Source organism: Podarcis erhardii (genome assembly GCF_964252035.2).
Source record: "Podarcis erhardii genome assembly, chromosome: 4".
NCBI classification, from domain to species: domain Eukaryota; kingdom Metazoa; phylum Chordata; class Lepidosauria; order Squamata; family Lacertidae; genus Podarcis; species Podarcis erhardii.
In genome coordinates this window covers 2117441-2137707 of record NC_138508.1, presented here as the reverse complement: position 1 = coordinate 2137707, position 20267 = coordinate 2117441, and the positions used below count along the sequence as shown (strand labels likewise).

Here is a 20267-nt window from a genome sequence, read left to right as displayed (position 1 = left end):
CCTGTTGAAGCCTGCAGACTTATCCAGGATCCTGCGAATTCCAACACTCCTCCTTAAGTCAAAGGCTTGAGACCTAATAATTCTCTTAAGTCTCGAAATTTAGGAGCATCCAAACATTTTGTATACAAATCTGCCACATTACATTTTGTGTTACAGTGCTGTACCTTTAACACATTTCTTTCCAAAGCATTTTTCACATTTCCGTATCTTATAGCAATATGTTTACTCTTGCTTTTAAAGTTCTGTTGGTTGGCAAGCTGTTGTGCAGCCATGTTGTCACTTAGCAGTGATTGGCATTTCAGAAGGTATTCCAAGCTCTTTTGTTAGGCAAGCAAACCATTCTATTTGTGACACACATTCGCTTATGGCTGAGTACTCTGCTTCACAAGTACTTGTGGCAACAAATGTTTGTTTCTGGGATTTCCACTGAACCAGGGCATTTCCAATATATATGGCATAGCCAGTGGTAGACTTTCCATTTTCTCTGTCCCCCCAGCTGGCATCAGCGTATGCATAAACTTGCTGATCATATCCTGTATCCAGCACCAGTTTGTAATCTTTTGTGCCTTTCAGATACCTTAGGATTCTTTTAAGTGCTACCCAATCTTTCTGAGCCAGGTCTGCACTTCTTTGGCTTAACATGTGCACTGCCAATGTTATGTCGGGTCTTGTCCAACAACTTAAATATAACAGAGAACCCAACAGAGAATGAAATGCTGTTGCATTCTCACATTTTTGTCCTTCTGGTTCATTTTTGTACTGGGTAGTTATGGGAGTGTCAACCTCATTTGCCCTCTCCATTCCATATGTCTTCAGTAACTTTTCAATTTTTTCCTTCTGACTCAGAGAGTAGACACCCTCTTCATTTCTCTGAACCTCTACTCCTAAGTAATTCTGAATCTCTCCCAAATACTTCAGTTTGTATTTGTTACCTAGGCTGTTTATAAACCAAGACACTTGCTTTTGTGCAGTTGTTATCAGACAGATATCGTCAACATACAAAAGTAAACAACAAATACTTCCTTGCACCATTGCTGAATATAAACAGGAATCAGCCAGGCTTTGTTTGAATCCCATCTTTTTCAAAGTTGTGTCTATGCATTCATGCCATAGACGTGCACTTTGGTGCAACCCGTATAGTGCCCTTTGCAGCTTTAACACCATGCTGTCTTTTTCAAGCTCATAACCTGGTATTTGCTGTAAATACACCTCGGCGTCAATAGGAGCATTTAAATATGCTGAGGCAACATCAAAATGATTAACTTTTAACTCTCTCAGACTTGCCATTGCTAAAATTGATTTTACTGTTTCAGCCTTTGCTGTTGGGGCAAACACTTCATCATAATGTATCATTTTCCTTTGTGTAAAGCCCCTTGCAACCAACCTGGCTTTCCTCTGCCAACTACCATCAGCCAGCTTTTTCACTTTAAAAACCCACTTACAGCTTATGGGCTTTTTACCTTCAGGCAATTCTGTTGGGACAAACACATTGTTGTTTAGCAGAGAGTTATACTCTGCCTGCATTGCCTTTAACCACGCCTCTTTCTCTAGAGTAGGTAACTCTTGCACTTCTTCAAAGTTTTCTGGCTCAGTTACACAAACCTGGTTTATGGTGGCTGGGAACCCATAACGGTCTGGAGGTTGACCTTTATTACTTCTTGCAGACCTCCTTGGTTCTTTAATCTCACCCCCTGGGCTACCTTCAGGACTGCTTTTGGGGTGGATTGACTCTGGAGATCTACCTCCTCCTGTCCCTGTTGCACTTTCTTCTCTCCCCGCTCCATGCTAGCAGCTGGAGAAAAATGCTCAACCTTTACCTCCTCCCTTTCAGTTTCTCTGGGAGAGCTGCCAATTCTTAGCTTTGTTTCAACTGCCTTATCAGGTACACTCGGCAGTAAAACTTTTTCTGGCAGCAGGTTTGCATGTATCTTGGGCCAATTTCTTTGCTCATTAAAGCTGGCTGATCGACTATAACTCAAAAGATTTTTATCATCTTCAAACCTGTAGGCTTTCGTACCACTTTCATACCCAAGGAATAGCAACTGCTGTGCCCTTTTCCCACCTTTTCTTCGGTTCTTTACAGCAGTGTTTTTCAACCACTGTTCCGCGGCACACTAGTGTGCCGCGAGATGTTGCCTGGTGTGCCGTGGGAAAAATTGAAAAATTCGAAAGATTTAAAAATAAAGTATTTTATAATTTTTCATATTTCTGTTTACTTACTATTTCATAATAAAGTAATTATAAAATACTTTCTTTGTGTTTATTTGATTCCTATTCAAGATAATTACTTTATATATAGTCAATATAGGCACAGAGTTAATTTTTTTTAACATTTTCTAATGGTGGTGTGCCTCGTGATTTTTTTCATGAAACAAGTGTGCCTTTGCCCAAAAAAGGTTGAAAAACACTGCTTTACAGGTATGTCAACCCACGCCTTTGTCCCAAAGATTCTCAAATGTTGCAAACTGGGACTTTTGTTATAGAGAATTTTATAGGGTATGTCATCTAGTACCCTTGACCACAAGCGATTCCCAATATAATTTGCGGTCTTAATACTCTCAGCCCAGTACTTAATTGGGAAATTTGCATCTGCTAACAATGCTTTCATTTGTGTCTGCAAGACACCTCCCCTACGCTCTGCTACTCCATTCTCCTGAGGCGTTGCCACGTTGGTAAGCCTATGTTTAATACCTTGGGAACGCAACCAGTTTCTTAGGGAGCTTGCCATAAACTCTCCTCCCCTGTCTGTCTGAATAGAGCACACCTTTTCGCCAAGTTGCCTTTCTACCCTTCTTACCCAGAACTTCAAAGTTTGGGCAACGTCAGACTTTTGCTTTAATGGATAGACCCAGCCAAATCTAGAATAGTCATCCACTAGGATCAAACAGTACTTGTTATGGGAGACACTTGGTGGAAAAGGACCAGTTACATCAGCATGAATCAATTCCAGTGGTTTTTTTGGTTTCTCTTTGGCTTGCTCTTGCTACTGGGCAAGCCCTGCTTTTAACCTCCTTGCAGATATTGCAGTATAAGTAATTATCACAACTTTTTATGTTTTTCATTCCCCCCCCCCCACAACTCCAATGTTTTGTTTAACACCTTATAGCTAGCATGAGCCAGACGCCTGTGCAGGAGATGAATACACATATCATGGGTTGGGACATTTTGCACATTCGCAACCTTAGACTCACACTGCAGTACATACATATTAGTTCTAAGGTTAGCATTTGCCAACACTGCCCCATTTTGCTTTATCTGGCACTGATCTCCCACAAAGTTTACTTCAAAGCCTGCTTTTGCCAAGTCAGGAATGCTCAGGAGATTGTTTTGCAAACTAGGCACACACAACACATTCCTGAATGTGTGTCCCAGCTGTGGGAACACAACCTCCCCCTCACAAACCACATTAGCTTTCTGGCCCGTAGCAAGACTTACATGTTTTTTGTTTGAAGCCCTAGCATCAGTTAGCAGTCCTTTTCTTTTACAAAAGGTTTGAGAAGCTCCACTGTCCAGAACCCACAGCTCTTCATTTTCTTGACCATCTGCAGACACCCAAGCGGTAGACTCTCTCTCCTGCCTCCTGTGCTTCTGCTGTTTTTGTTGTTTTCTCGGGCAGTCCCGAAGCAGATGTCCACTGGACTTGCAGCAAAAACACCTTTTTACTTTGTTGACCACCGGCTGGTCTGCAGCAGCTCCTCCTGGCTGTTTCTCCGGCTCCCGACACCTCTGCTCTTCCTGGCTGTTGTTCACTCTGGGATGCTCCAACAGCTGGGCTGAGGTCATCTTTCGCTCTGCACGCCTGTCCTCCTCTGCATACAACCGTCCGGTAACGTATTCCAGAGTCAGCTTATCAGTCTCTACAGACTCGAGGGAGTTGACCAGCATATCATAGCTGTCATCAAGGGAACTCAGGATTATAAAGACTTTGTCCTCTTCCCCCACAGGCCTCCCTCTTAAGGCTAGCTCCTGGAAACAGCCTGTTAGGAATTTTAGGTGGTTCACCAGGGAGTCCCCCGGTTTCTTCCGACACCGGTACAGTCTCCTGGTCAGTGTTATCAGTGAGCCAGCTGTCTCTCGCACATGGACAGCCTTGAGCGCATTCCACGCCTCACTTGCCGTCACCTTATCAGCTACGTAGACTAGCTGGCTGTCGTCCACTCCAAGGATGATCGTAGCCAAAGCTTTCTCATCCTTTTCAAGCTGGGCCTCTGCTAGTGCCAGCTTTTCATCGTCGTCCTCATCCTCCTCAGGGGGCTGCGGTGGAGTTTCCACCACTTTCCACAGGCCCTCACGCTTGAGGAAGTGTTGCATGTGGACCGACCAGATGCTGTAGTTCGTGGCTGTCAGCTTCTCCAGCAACACACCAGTTCTGGACTGCTCCATCCCTGCAGCTCACCTCCAGCACCCACGGCTAGATAACTGCCACCTGTACTCTTGCGCAGCGGAAGCGTGCTGGGCCCATAACCCTGTCGCGTATTCCACGCGGCGCTTTCAGCAGAGACGCTAAGAGTTCCAGGTTTTTCCAGTGCAGTCTTTTTTAATGTGAGGCTGCCGGTATGTGTTGGCCCCCTTTCCCATAAAAGAATCTTATTAACGCTTTGGTAGATCTTTCTGCATTTGCAATAGTATTATTAATCTGAAAGCGCCAGGAGCCCCTTTCCTGGAAGGTTACACCCAGGTATTTAAAGGTTGCTACCTGTTCTATTGAGCGATTGTCTATTCTCCATTTGTGCCTCCTCCTTTTTTTAGAGAACACCATGACTTTGGATTTGTTGTAGTTAATTGTTAGTTGTTCAACGCTGCAGTATTTGGTAAAAGATCTCAAAAATTTTCTTAATCCAACACAAGAAAATGAAATTAAAACTGTGTCATCCGCATATAAAAGGACCGGGAGGGGCGTACCAGCCAATTTGGGGGGATGGGCATTTTCTTTCTCCATATTTCCTACTAGCGAGTTGATATAGAAGTCAAATAGAGTAGGCGCAAGGACACACCCTTGCCTAACCCCCTGATAGATTTGGATATCCTTGGATAGGTGGCCCTGTCGGTCACACCTTTCCCGCATCCGTGTATTTTCATATAGATTGTGGATGAGATACAGTAGGCGTTTGGTTATATTTGCGGCGCTTAGCTTTCCCCAAAGCCTGTCCCTCGGTATTAAATCAAAAGCAGATTTGAAATCTATCGAGGCCACGTATAGGGAACCTCCTTTTCTTGATGTATATTTCTCCGCAAGATGTTGGAGAACAAGGCCCTGGTCTAAGGTTGACCAATTTGCCCTAAAACCCGCCTGTGCTTCTGAAAGAATGTGGTTTTGTTCCAGCCAGTCCACTAATTTATCGCATAGGTGGGCAGCGTACAATTTGCTAATGATACTTAGGAGGCTAATTGGCCTGTAATTAGCCGGATCTGATCGGCTCCCTTTCTTGAATAAAGGGATGATGATTGCTAATCCCCAGTCCTCAGGGATAGTGGCCGATTGATCTATGCTGGTAAATAGGGCAGCTAGCACAGGGGCCCACCATTCAACATTAGCCTTGAGGAGTTCCGGTGTAATGTTGTCTACGCCGGGTGCTTTTCCAGGTTTAAGGGATTGGATGAGCCTATAGATCTCTTCAGTTGCTACTGGGGGCCATTCGTCGCCAATATCACTCGAAGCTGGGGGCATGGCCTGCAAATGTTGATTTGATGTATATAAAGATGAAAAGTAAGCCTCCCAAATCCCAACTGGTATAGTATGATCAATTTCAATTGGGGAGTCTTGCCAACTTTTTGCAACTATTTTCCAAAACGTGGCTGAGTCTTTCCTTCGAGAGGCCTCTAATAAGCGTTGCCACTCCCCCCTTTGGGCCTGAAGCTTTTTCTTTTAATCAGATCTTTATATTTACCTTTGGCTTTGAAGCTTTCCGCAGGAAGCAAGGGTAAGTTCGCTGATTTGGACATAGTAATTTGTCTGCGGTTCATCCATCTATGAGTGTATCGATGAATCTCTTTTTTTTTTCCTCATTCTTTTTTATTAGTTATTTCCAAAAAGAACACAAGGTAACACACAAATACAAAGAAAATACACAGAAAAGAAAAATTAAAAATAATAAACAGCAATTATCATTTCCATATCATCCATATAACATAGTCGTCTCTTACGGGACTTCCTTCAGCCTGTCCGTAAATCATTCGAAGCAATAAATAAAATTACACGTTTCATTACTTATATTGTCATTATACCGATTCCTAATTCCTGTTTGCTTTGCACAATAACACTAAGTCTTTCACAGTGCCTCTCTAAATCCCTTTAGCGTTATTTGCCCTTCACTAATACATTCCAGATAATCTACATACTTTTCCCAATCTTTGGTGAACACTTGGTCTCTTATGTATCTAACTTTCCCTGTTAATCTATCCAACTCTGCGTAATCCGACAACTTAGATCTCCACTCCTCCACCGTTGGGGTTTCCCGTAGTTTCCACTTCTGGGCTAATACTACCCTTGCTGCCGTAACCGCATAGTATACCAATCTGCGATCTTCCTTTTTTATCTCTTGTCCTAATATCCCTAGAAGAAAGATTTCTGGTTTCTTTATGAACGTGTACTTTAATATCTTCTTCAATTCAGTGTGTACTTTCTCCCAAAATTGTTTCACCCTTCTGCACTCCCACCACATATGGTAGAAGGAGCCCTCTATGTCTTTACATCTCCAGCACTTATTATCCACCGTATACATTTTTGATAATTTCATGGGTGTCAAGTACCACCTATAAAACATCTTCATGACGTTTTCCCTTATCGAAGTACACGCCGTAAAGTTTACCCCCTCCTTCCAAAGTTTCTCCCAATCCTCAAACTGTATACTATGACCTATATCCCTTGACCAATGGATCATCACCGATTTGACTTCCTCATCGCCTAAATTCCAGTCCAACAGCATTCTATATATCTTAGATATAATTTTCACTTTATTATTTATTATTTCTGTCTGGAATTTTGAGTCTTTATCTGCATAACCTCTTTCTTTGATATCTTTACTAAACATCTGATTCCCCTGATGGTGATGTAGCCAGTCGTAAACATGTTCCTTTGTTTGCTCATACGGTTTTAGCTTCCATTTCCCTTCAACCTTAGTTAGTAGCTGATCATAAGTTGCCCAATTGCTTCTCATATTAGTGGTTTTTATACTCATTACTTCGAGAGGTGAAAGCCAATGTGGTGTTTTCGGCTCTAACAGATTTTGATATCTTTCTCAAACTTCGATTAGCGGCCCTCTAAAAATGTGATTTGCAAACCCCTTGTGTACTTTCCTTTTGTTCTTCCATAAATACGCGTGCCACCCGAATCTATTATCGAAGCCCTCTAAGTCGAGCAGCTCCGTATTCACCAATTTTACCCATTCTTTTATCCAACATAGGCATGATGCCTCATAGTACAGTTTCAGATCCGGCAGGGCAAAGCCCCCTCTTTCCTTTACGTCTGTCAGTAATTTGAACTGAATTCTGGGTTTTTTTGCCCTGCCATATGAATCTTGAGACTATCCTTTGCCATTCCTTAAATATTTGACTCCCTTTGATTATAGGAATGGTCTGGAATAGAAACATCAACCTTGATAAGACATTCATCTTCATTACATTAATCCTTCCCCAGAGTGACAATTTTAGCCCTCCCCATTTCTCTAGATCTTTCTTTATTTCCTTCCACATCGGCTCACCGAGTGTATCGGTGAATCTCAAGCATTATCTGGTTCGTTTGCAAGACTTGACAGGACCTCACTTCATCCATAGATTGAGTTGGTGAGTTGTTAGCAAGTCATTTCTTATCATCCTTTTAAGCCCTTGGGCATTTAAAGGGGAGGAGCTAGTATCCAATTGTTTCTCAATGTTAACTATTTTGGTGAGGATTTCATTCAGTCTTTGGAGAACCAGAGCCATAATTTCTGCAAATCTCTTGGAAGGGGTGCATATCCGAAATTGGTTGAAAGTAGGCTCCTCTGATATCTTGTTCTAGAGGCATGGGTGGGTCAGCGCTAGGAGTGGGAGGAATCCCTCCTGCTCCTGCCCTCTTGGATGGATTAGCTTTTTCTGTGAGGAGGGGGGTCGGGTCATTGTCATCCTCCTTAAAGTGGGGTACGGTTCCCCCAATGTTGTTACTCGCTGCTTCTTCTATTTGCTCCGTTTTCTTGGCTTCCTCAACCTGTTCTGTTTCTGAGCCAGGGAAGATGGCATTGGCTCTCTGGTGATTCTTTATTTTAGAGAAATTGTGAGTCCCAATAATCTTCTGGCTCTTTGCATCTCGTTTTCACCTTCCGGCAGGCATTCTCAATAAGGAAGAGAGGTGAACACCAGGTCTAAGGCATGTCCGCGACTATGAGTTGGGCCAAACATATTCAGGGAAAGCCACATGGAGGCCATGTTTTCCACGAAGTCCCAAGCGGCCCCTTGTAAGGTCATGTCGGCGTGGATGTTAAAATCCCCTAGGACAACCAAACTAGGTGTCTCCAGGAGAATATCCGCCATGACCTGGAGCAACTCGGGCAGGGAATCCTTGGTGCAGTGGGGAGGTCTGTACACCAAAAGGAATCCTGTACTGCTCCTATTGCCCAACTTCCAGAAAATGCACTCAGAGAACTGGGTCTTCCCAATAGGACGCCTGCTCCACAGGGAAGGACACAAACCAATGCCTTCAAGTTTTTTTTTTTAAAAAAAGACTGACTAAAGATGCGGAAGAAATTTTTGACAGCAAGAGCTGTTAGTGGATTGGACTCCCTTGGGAGTGCTGGAATTTCCATTCTTTGAGGTTATCAAAAGAAGTTGGATGGTGATCTGTCATGGATGCTTTACTTGGTATTCCTGCATCACATGGGTGGAATAGATTGCACCAGGGATCACTTCAAACTCAAAAATTCCACAATTCCGTGATTCTCCCCTGTATGAATTCTTTGATGGGAAGTGAGACTGGCCTTTTGATTGAAGCTCATTCCACATTCCGCACACTGATAGGGTTTCTCCCCTGTATGAATTCTTTGATGGGAAGTGAGATTGGAGCTCTGACTGAAGCTCTTTCCACATTCCACACACTGATAGGGCTTCTCCCCTGTATGAATTCTCTGATGGGAAGTGAGACTGGAGCTCATACTGAAGCTCTTTCCACATTCCATACACTGATAGGGTTTCTCCCCTGTATGAAGTCTTTGATGGGAAGTGAGATTGGAGCTCTGACTGAAGCTCTTTCCACATTCCAAGCACTGATAGGGTTTCTCCCCTTTATGAATTCTTTGATGTTTAGTGAGATCGGAGCTCATACTGAAGCTCATTCCACATTCCATACACTGATAGGGTTTCTCCCCTGTATGAATTCTTTGATGGGAAGTGAGACTAGAGCTCATACTGAAGCTCTTTCCACATTCCATACACTGATAGGGTTTCTCCCCTGTATGAATTCTTTGATGGGAAGTGAGACTGGAGCTCAAACTGAAGCTCTTTCCACATTCCATACACTGATAGGGTTTCTCCCCTTTATGAATTCTTTGATGGGAAGTGAGACTGGAGCTCTGACTGAAGCTCTTTCCACATTCCATACACTGATAGGGTTTCTCCCCTGTATGAATTCTTTGATGGGAAGTGAGATTGGAGCTCTGACTGAAGCTCTTTCCACATTCCATACACTGATAGGGTTTCGCCCCTGTATGAATTCTTTGATGGGAAGTGAAATTGGAGCTCCGACTGAAGCTCTTTCCACATTCCATACACTGATAGGGTTTCTCCCCTGTATGAATTCTTTGATGGGAAGTGAGGTCAGATCTCTTCCTGAAGCTCTTTCCACATTCCATACACTGATAGGGTTTCTCCCCAGTATGAATTCTTTGATGTTTAGTGAGATCGGAGCTCATACTGAAGCTCTTTCCACATTCCATACACTGATAGGGTTTCTCCCCTGTATGAATTCTTTGATGGGAAGTGAGACCGGAGCTCAAACTGAAGCTCTTTCCACATTCCATACACTGATATGGTTTCTCCCCCGTATGAATTCTTTGATGGGAAGTGAGATTGGAGCTCTGACTGAAGCTCTTTCCACATTCCATACACTGATAGGGTTTCTCCCCTTTATGATTTCTTTGATGGGTAGTGAGACTGGAGCTCATACTGAAGCTCATTCCACATTCCATACACTGATAGGGTTTCTCCCCTGTATGAATTCTTTGATGGGAAGTGAGACTGGAGCTCAAACTGAAACACTTTCCACATTCCATACATTGATAGGGTTTCTCCCCTGTATGAATTCTTTGATGGGAAGTGAGATTGGAGCTCTGACTGAAGCTCTTTCCACATTCCATACACTGATAGGGTTTCTCCCCTTTATGAATTCTTTGATGTTTAGTGAGATTGGAGCTCCTACTGAAGCTCATTCCACATTCCATACACTGATAGGATTTCTCCCCTGTATGAATTCTTTGATGGGAAGTGAGACTGGAGCTCAAACTGAAACACTTTCCACATTCCATACATTGATAGGGTTTCTCCCCTGTATGAATTCTTTGATGGGAAGTGAGATTGGAGCTCTGACTGAAGCTCTTTCCACATTCCATACACTGATAGGGTTTCTCCCCTGTATGAATTCTTTGATGGGAAGTGAGACTGGAGCTCAAACTGAAACACTTTCCACATTCCATACATTGATAGGGTTTCTCCCCTGTATGAATTCTTTGATGGGAAGTGAGATTGGAGCTCTGACTGAAGCTCTTTCCGCATTCCATACACTGATAGGGTTTCTTCCCTGTATGAATTCTTTGATGGGAAGAGAGACTGGAGCTCTGACTGAAGCTCTTTCCACATTCCATACACTGATAGGGTTTCTCCCCTGTATGAATTCTTTGATGGGAAGTGAGGTCAGACCTCTTCCTGAAGCTCTTTCCACATTCAATGCACTGATAGGGTTTCTTTCCAAAGAGATTTCGTTGTTGGGATGTGGAATGGGAGCTCTGACTGCAGCTCTTTCCACATTCCAAATTTTTACGTGCCTTCTCCACTCTGCAGATTGTGTTGTGGTCACCTTTGTTCTTGTTTTCCAATTCATCACAATCTGCAATGGAGAGAAAAAGGGATTAGAGCCTCAGGAACAAATGGAGCCCCCCGTTAGGGAATAATGCTCATTAAATTTGTTGTAGAGAAGGCAGTCTTCATTTCCTTTGTTATTTGCAATAAACCAATGTATTTATCATTGGATTCTAATCGTTGGTTGAATGTTGCTTTGTTTGAAGTAAGTTACGCATTTTAAATTTTTTGTACTTTTTGTAAAAATTTTGTACTTTTTTCATTGGTTTAGATGCTATTATTACTGTTTCATGTTTATACAGTAGCACCTCGGGTTACGTAACCCTCGGGTTATATAAACATCAGCTTATGAAAGCGTCAAATCCATGCGCATGCCCAGAACAGTGATCCTCGGGTTGCGAAAACCTCGGGATCTGGCCGGATCTCCGGAACGGATCCCATTCGCAACCAGAAGTACCACTGTATATGTGTTGGAAGCATCCCAGATTGGCTGGAGCAACCCAACCAGAAGGTCAGGGTATAAATAAAAATTATTATTATTATTATCACTGCTAGTACTACCTGAGATTCAGTCAGCCTGGCTCTTCTCTGGGGCAGATGTTGTTTGGCCCAGTCATGGCATCCCCTCCATCTCCAGTGTCAGTCATCTCTCTGGTCAACCCAAGACTGACAGGAGCAAAAACAAAAACAGAAATCCCGACAGAAGCTACTTATCTATTCTAACAATTCTGAAGCTGACATTTAAGATGCCTGGGCAGTTCACATCAGCCCTATTGTGGTAGAAGGAGGCAGAACTGGAGGAAGATTGTTCACAGAAAAAAACTGTAATCTACTATTTCTTGTGGGGGGTATTAGGTTCCCAGGTGTTGTAGGGGGCACTGGGAAAATATATGAGGTTTGTCACATAGAGGTATTTTTTGAATTTCCTGGCAGATAGGACGATCCCACACGGAGGCTTACCAAGAGAGGCCACGATCCCCCGATTCTCCTCCATGACGTCCTTATGCAGAGCTCTCTGGTCAGGATCCAGCAACTCCTGCTCCTCGTCCGTGAAACGAACAGCGACATCTTCAAAGCACACTGGACCCTAAAAGAAAAAGGGAAATGTCCTCCTCTGAGACAGCAGAAATATGATCTGCTACACAATGCTCTGTTATTTCCTTCCTGTTAATTGCTGTGTTATTTCAATAGGATTGCTTTGCTGCACATCTTTATTATGGGTACCTATTTTAACGCTTTAATTGAATTCTTTTATTCTGCATTTTAAGTGTGGGTATTCGTCTTTTTGCAAATACAGTGGTGCCCCGCAAGACGAACGCCTCACAAGACGGAAAACCCGCTAGACGAAAGGGTTTTCCGTTTTGGAGGCGCTTCGCAAAACGAATTTCCCTATGCTCTTGCTTAGCAAGACGAAAAAGTCTTGCGAGTTCCTTCGGGGTTTTTTCCCTCCCCCCCCCTTTTCCTAAGCCGCTAAGCTGATTATCAGCTGATCCGCTGATAAGCTGCTTAACAGCTGATCGCTAAGCTGGTACTCCAGCTTATGTTTACGTTTTTCTGCCTACGCAAGCCTTCCAGTTTCCCCGATGGAAGGTTCCACTTTCTCTTCTCCTCGTGAGTTGTTCTGGGGAGGTTCCCTTCCAATGCCCTAGAGTGAAATTCAAGGGGTTCATGGGGGCATGGAGAGGGGGAGGAGTGGGGGGCAGGCCGCATTTTGCAGCAGATAGGGCTGGCTAGGTGAATCCTGGAAATTATTTGTCATCGTCTGTCCGCTGCTTAGAAGCCTATTTTAGCATTCATTGATGAATATAGAAATACAAGAAGCCTAGTTTGGATGGCCATCTGTCTTGGAGGATCTAGCTGAGACTCCTGCAATGCAGGGGGTGGGACTTGATGACCCTTGGGGTCCCCTTCAACTCTAGGATTCCATGAAAACTGCAACTACAGATGAATCCTACTGTCAACATTCAGAAGGCTGGTATGACAGAGTTGTCTGGGCAGGAAATCCCACAGTTCACAGCTGGAGTTTACTCTTTATCAGTAAGAACACGATGTTCACAGACTTGGCTGAGTTTCGGGCTTCATGAGAACAGCAGCTCATTCCCTAAGCCTCTTCTTCCACAAAAGAAGTTGCAGAGAGTGAAGGCCCCCGACTCCCCACAGTTTTCCAAGTCCCCTCCTCTCTGGGGTTTCTGGCAAGCGATTGAACAGTGTGCCAGTGTGCAGCCTGCCTTTGCTCCTCCATGTTAGACCTCTCTTGGCTCTGAGAGACAAGCAGGGAGGGTGGATTCTGGCAGAAGGAGAGGGAGCCCCCGGTGGCTCCTCCTTCTCCTGACTCACCTCTGCCTCTCGACCTTCCTCTCCCACTTGCCTCCTTCTTCTTCTGCCTTTGATTCTGCACTGCATTCTGCCACAGAGTCTCCCAGCTCACTAAGCCCTGTTGCCCCTTCAGCTTCTGACACCTCCTCTTCCCAAGCTTCTCCCTTTCACTGCTCATCCTTCCTCCACCTTAACTCCTTGGGCTCAGAGCCATCTTCTCTTCCTGGTTCCCTGGCTGCTTCCTCCCACCATTCCTCTGTGCCCAACCAGTCCATGACATTGCTCCATCCCTCGGCCTCTGACCCCACAAGGCAACTTCCCCTGACCTGATCTGGTTCCACAGCCACTGCTTCCCTTCTGCCCCCATGAAAAGATGGATCAGGAGGTCTTGCCGGCATCATTCTTTCACCTGCAAAAGAAAAAAAGGTAAGCAGGATGCTAGGAGTGCCTGCTTCTCTCACAGAGGAAACAGGACATCTCTAACTACAGATGGGCTTTGAGAAAGCCTTAGCTGCTGATTGCACTTGAAGGTTTGTGCCCATTTCATGTTAGGTGTGCAGAAATACATCTCCCCTCCTCTGAACCCTTGTTCCCAACCCCCAACCTCCCCCCCAAAAAACAAGATGAAAAGAACCCTCAGATGAGTTGGAAAACCAACAGAACAAGACCAAATGGAGAAAAGCCACCTTCCTCCTTACCCAGTGGCCTCTCTCTGGTGTCCAACGGAGGCCTCTCTGCCTCACAGGAATCCAGGTCCATTTCTGCAAAATGATCCCTGTTCTGAAAGAACAACAAGAATTCAAAACAGTAAATGAAAGGTGAGAAATATTAGAAAGAGAACGCAAAGACAAATACTTTAAGGGTGTTAGATCTCATTCCCCGAAAATGGATGGTCCATCAGCAGACCATTTTTGGATGTTCTCCATCCTGTTTGGAGCCCCTTGGGAGTATCCAGAGGAAAGTCTCTCTCACCTGCTTTCTCTCTGCCTGCTCTCTCTCCTCTGCCTGACTCAGGAGGAAACCTTCGGCCAGGGCCACTGCCTGGGAACTGGTCTCCGCTCCACAGTCCCTCACCCAGCTCTCCATCTCTGGTGGAAGGACAGCCGGGAACTGCTCCAAGATCACCAGATGCAGCATCTCAGCTTTCGTGTGCCTTTCTGGCTTCAGCCACTGATGATCAAGGTGGTAGAGTTGGCTGCAAACCTCTCGGGGCCCTTTGGCCTCCTCGAAGCAGAACTGCCTCAACTGCTGGCTCTGCACCTCTGAGCGGAGGGTGTCCTCCTCACCCAGGATCTTCTTCACAGAGTTTTCCAAGAATCCCCCACTGCTCCCAGTTTGGATGACATGGCCTCTTCCTGCTCTAGGGCCAGCTGTGTCTTGCTCATCCATCTGTGCTCTCAGGAAGCCTCTGAGAGATCGGAAGGAACCCTTTGGTCTTCTGCCAAGTTCTGTCTGTCTGAATGAGAAGCTCTAGCAAATCCTACAAAGCAAATACACTGTTCTGTTACAAAAGTTGTACAGTATCAGGAGAAGAAATAGTTTCCCTGAGCAAGCATGGGTGAGTCTTGCTGGGAACCAGGGTAGGATTGCACCACAGGCCAGACTCTGAGCTATCTTTCTAAAAAGGAGGAGGAGGAGATGATGTAGGCCTCTAGAAGGGAGATTGTGGAAATGTGGAGGCAAGCGAAGAGATTAATACGAGGCATATCAGCCTGGTTACTCCATCCTTCCAGTCAATGCATGAAGTCAGAACTGATTGACAAGGGAGTCATTGGTTCCTAGTGAAAAATGACTACGTGTGTTGAATCTGAATCTCCTTCCTTGTAGCTTGAAGCCATTGGTTGAAATCCTGCGCCCAAGTGACATGGCTCTCCTAAAGACCGGCCTCACTATACACTGCCTTTGTTGATCTAAAAGCAGCCTTTCATACAGTCTCCAGAACCAGACTCTGGGACAGACTACAGGGGACCTACATAGAATTAAGAGCTTCTGCTCTTAATTCAGGCACTGCACGCAAATACGGTTCTTAGAGTCAGGTGTAGCCGCCTAGGACACCTAACGGACCCTATTAAAACCTCTAAAGGAGTCAGGCAAGGGTGTCTATTGGCCCCTCTACTATTCAATTTCTATCTAAATAATTTAGTATCTGCACTCCATGACTCGCAAATCGGCATATTTCGGTCCTGCTATATGCCTACAATGCAGTAATTCTATCTAGAACCCCCATTGGACTCAAAAGAGCACTAAGAAAGCTCGCAGCAAACTGTGAATTTGAATGTCTCAAAATTAACTATCAAAACACCAAGATACTTGATTTTGGGGGAAAGCCAAAGCTTAAAAGCTGGGAACTCCAAGGCCATAAATTAGAACTAGTCACAAACTATAAGTATCTAGGAATGGTGGTACAGGCCTCAGGAGCCAACAAACTACACATAAACTCCATCAGGAGTTCAGCGGAAAAACCCGCAAATTGATGAGTGGAGGCTAGCATCTGCCTAACATCTGCCTTACAAGCCTGGTAGATGAAGGGAACGCAGTGGATGTAGCCTACCTTGATTTCAGCAAGGCATTTGACAAGGTGCCCCATGATATTCTTGTAAAGAAGCTGGTAAAATGCGGTCTTGACTATGGTACCACTCAGTGGATTTGTAACTGGCTGACTGACCGAACCCAAAGGGTGCTCATCAATGGTTCCTCTTCATCCTGGAGAAGAGTGACTAGTGGGGTGCCACAGGGTTCTGTCTTGGGCCCGGTCTTATTCAACATCTTTATCAACGACTTGGATGATGGACTCAAGGGCATCCTGATCAAATTTGCAGATGGCACCAAACTGGGAGGGGTGGCTAACACCCCAGAGGACAGGATCACACTTCAAAACGACCTTGACAGATTAGAGAACTGGGCCAAAACAAACAAGATGAATTTTAACAGGGAGAAATGTAAAGTATTACACTTGGGCAAAAAAAATGAGAGGCACAAATACAAGACGGGTGACACCTGGCTTGAGAGCAGTACATGTGAAAAGGATCTAGGAGTCTTGGTTGACCACAAACTTGACATGAGCCAACAGTGTGACGCGGCAGCTAAAAAAGCCAATGCAATTCTGGGCTGCATCAATAGGAGTATAGCATCTAGATCAAGGTAAGTAATAGTGCCTCTATATTCTGCTCTGGTCAGACCTCACCTGGAGTACTGTGTCCAGTTCTGGGCACCACAGTTCAAGAAGGACACTGAGAAACTGGAACATGTCCAGAGGAGGGCAACCAAAATGGTCAAAGGCCTGGAAACGATGCCTTTTGAGGAACAGCTAACTAAAAGCCTGGAAACGATGCCTTATGAGGAACGGCTAGCAGTAAAACTAGCTAAAATGTACAAAACATGTAATAAGTGTTGAAAATGTAAAGAAAAAGAAGGGACATTCTATCATATGTGGTGGGAGTGTAAAATGGTGAGAGGCCTTCTTATTGGGATTGGTAGGAAATGAGATAAGTAAGAAAGAATGTAAACTTTTCCAATACACAGTTACAGCAGCGAGAATACTTCTGGCCCAAAAATGGAAACAGGAAGAGTTCCCGACGGTGGAAGAATGGAGACTGAAATTGACTGATTATGCAGAACTGGACAAACTAACAGGGAAGATCCGATATCAACGAGACCAAAAGTTCATCGAGGGCTGGGGAAGATTTACAGATTATCTGAAAGGCATATGTGATGAACAGATAACGTTTGTTGGTTTTCAAGAGACTCTGTGAAAAACAGAGGAATATTGTTAATAATATTGATGCAAATGAAAGATCGGCAGAGGAGCTGAAGGAAGTCAAAAAAAGAGATAAATGTGTGATAAAATGTGAATTGATTGTATAAAAATGGTTGTTTTTTTCTTTTGTGGAAAATGAATAAAAATATTTTTTTTAAAAAAAGGAGTGTGGTGGAGTCTCCTTCTTTGGAGGTCTTTAAGCAGAGGCTTGACAACCATATGTCAGGAGTGCTCTGATGGTGTTTCCTGCTTGGCAGGGGGTTGGACTCGATGGCCCTTGTGGTCTCTTCCAACTCTATGATTCTATGATCCATCTACAAATGGCTGACATTGAATCTGCTCCCCCAAGGGATAGCCCCATTGATCTTCTGTGACCAATTCCAGTCAGGCTGGCAGACTGCAGTTCTGAACACCCTCCAGAAACTGGGTTTTGCCCCTCAAGCCCTTCTAAGTCTGGGCTTGGGCCAGGCAAATGCAACGGTCAGGCAAAGAATATTAGATACCGAGAGAGAACAGGACTGCGCAAGGTGCTCAGACTATAAAATTGGAGAAATCGAGAAATATATAGCCGCACCGGCAGAATATCTCTTCTTTCTCGCATCTAGAAATGCAAGAAGGGCCTTTACACTCGGCAGAAGCTCGGCTCTTCCCTCGCTGGTCCTGGATGGAGCCTTTAGAAAAGTCCCGTATGCTCAGAGACTTTTCACCTGCCCATTGGGAGAGATAGGGAGCCAAAACACTTGTTCTTTAGACGTCCCTTTTACGAAGAGGCACGTAGTAAGACCATTGATCCCCTGCTGGTGAGGCTTGCTGACCTCCCGCAAAAGCAAAAATTAGACCTTTTCCTGTTAGGCAAAGATCAGAAGATGACCTGGATGGTCGCCAGATTCTGTGTACAGATCCGTAGGCGCAGACCATCTCCCTTCTCAAAATAGTCCGTCATGAAAATCCCCAAACTCGGTTTCATGGGTGACTCTGAGTCAAGTCCCTGGGATAGTTTGTTGGTGTACATTGTTTTTAAATTTGTTGTTGTACATAAATTGCCTGTTTTCTGTGACTGTACCCCCAAGTGTGTTTTATAAGCTGGTCTCTGACCGTAATAAATTATCTAATCTGACATGGCTCTCCTGTCTCCTCTGTGTCTCCTCTCTTCTCCATGTAAACATACCCAGCTCCTCTTAAAGCCTGGCTTGATCTGCTTGGCTGGCCTCCTCTGCCAAGAAGGAGAAAGAAAGAAGGGAAACAAAGAAAGAGGTTTGGGAGCAACCATTCAGACACGTTTCCTCTCTTGTGCAATGACGCTGACCCGTGTCACACACAGCAGAAGTCCTACTGATAGCCTTATTTAAAGAAGCCAGATTTCTATCTGCTAGATTTCCCAGGGGGCTCTGAATAATTTTTTTTCTGGAAGGGGGGCGGGAACCTCCTCCCCTCCCCCCCCCCCGGACAGATCTAAAAGAAGGAGACAGTTCCTGCGACCTCGCCCCTCCCTGGCAGGACCCCCTGCTCCCTGGGGCTCCCCCCCCCCATGAGCCACCCTCCCCTGCTGCAGCCCTGGGACCCCCCCCCTTCTCCCCACTGCACCCTCTGGGGGGGGGGAGGAGGAAGAGACTCACCAGATCCCCCTGGAAGAGAACAATGCAGGATTTGCAATAGCAGGAAGCAACCCTGCCCCCCCCCCGCTTGCAGGAAGGGGAGGGAGGGGCTTTTCCCCTGGAGGACCTGGCCCCCCCTTACTTCGTGTCCTCTCTAGGAATGCAGCTCCGTTCCCTTTAACCCTTGCCAAGCCGAGTCCACCCTGCTCAGTCCTCTCTGCCTTTTCTCTCCTGCATTGCACAATCCCAGAGATGCTCATTTTATTTTTGCTCTTGGCGGGTCTGTGATCCGCTCCCTCCCTTGGCCAGAAAGTGGAGGAAGAGGTTGCAGGGAAAAGGGGGTTGCAGGGAGCAAGGAAGCTCCTCCTGGAATGGGAGGGAGCCCCCTGGGTCATCTATTCCAGCCCCCCTGCAAGGCAGGAATCCAACCTCTGCTTCACAACCTCCAAGGAAGGAGAGTCCGCCATCTCCCAAGGGATTCTGCTGCTCTTCCCCTCAGAAGGTTCTTCCTGCTCTTTAGGCAGCAGAAGCTGCTTTCTGGTCCTCTGGGTCCCTTATTCTGGGCAGGAGAAAACAAGCTGGCTCCCTCTTCCATGGGTCAGCCACCTGCCACAAGACAAAGCATTTACATAAATTCCTGCAACTGTTTGATGAATCACCACAGCCCCATAGTGGCCGAAAAAGCAGGGGAGCAGTGAGTCTCCCTCAAGTTTCAAAAGGAGGGCTGCATTACTAGGCTGTCTCACAGGATGCTTTTTATTATGTTTTTATCATTGTTGTTCTGCATTGTGCTTTTAATGTTGGACACCGCCCTGGGAAATTCTGATAAAGGGTGGTATAGAAATTGAATAACAACTACTACGACTACGACTACTACTATTTCCCCAGCAGTATAAGTTCCTTGTTTGATTCTGTTTTTATGTTATAAAGGGCTCTGAGTTCCGCCTTCTTCATTGTTGTTCTGTATTGTGCTTTTAATGTTGTACTTCGCCCTGTGATATTCTGATAAAGGGGGGTATATAAATTGAATAAATACTACTACTATTATTATTATTATTATTATTATTATTATTATTATTATTATTATTATTTCCCCGCATTCTGGAGTGCCAAGTCTTTTTGAGAGAACTGCTGTGGAGCTGAGATGAAGGCGGAGAGACCATTTCCTCTCCACCCAGCAGAGTTTTGGAACTCCAGGAAGACACAAACTGAAAGACAGTGCGCTATTTTATGAAAAATTTTATAACTCTTTATTAGGTTATATGATGTTATGATGTATTGTAATTCTCATAAAATGTATACATTGCTTGATTGTAAAAACACACACACACTTTCAAAATGTTTTTAAAAAATATTTTTATTAGTAATTTCAACATAACATTTTATCCAAAAACATATTATCCTTAACCCCCCCCCCCCTTATTTTTCCCCTCTCCAAAAAACCTGACCCCCCCTCCACTCCCCCCCCAGACTTCCCTCAGCTCCTCTCTCTGGTTTATCAACATATGTTATTTTCTGCATGTTAACAAACTGTACCGATCCTTAATTTATCTATCTAA

General features: G+C 44.8%; 2 protein-coding genes across 2 annotated transcripts in view; both read right to left on the bottom strand.

The window, feature by feature from the left end:
* The window catches only part of LOC309340643 (uncharacterized protein), a gene marked incomplete at its 3' end in the record, with an annotated part of 40735 nt that extends 22588 nt beyond the window's left edge, over nt 1-18147 (bottom strand). The window contains exons 1-3 of the mRNA XM_081859525.1: nt 17740-18147; nt 14329-14836; nt 14055-14136 (exon numbers count right to left, since the gene is read on the bottom strand). Coding sequence (XP_081715651.1) covers nt 14055-14136; nt 14329-14745 — 499 coding nt within the window. The 5' untranslated portion in view covers nt 14746-14836; nt 17740-18147. The remainder of the gene's footprint in view (nt 1-14054; nt 14137-14328; nt 14837-17739) is intronic.
* On the bottom strand, nt 1463-12531 carry LOC309340589 (uncharacterized protein; the record flags this gene model as incomplete). Its single annotated transcript, XM_081859476.1, has 5 exons — nt 12001-12531; nt 10493-11068; nt 4113-4274; nt 3725-3857; nt 1463-1472 (listed from the first exon to the last, which is right to left on the bottom strand). The coding sequence occupies exons 1-5, from the start codon at nt 12032-12034 to the stop codon at nt 1463-1465; spliced, it is 915 nt and encodes a 304-aa protein (XP_081715602.1). The 5' UTR covers nt 12035-12531.
* Nucleotides 18148-20267: the final 2120 nt, after the last annotated feature.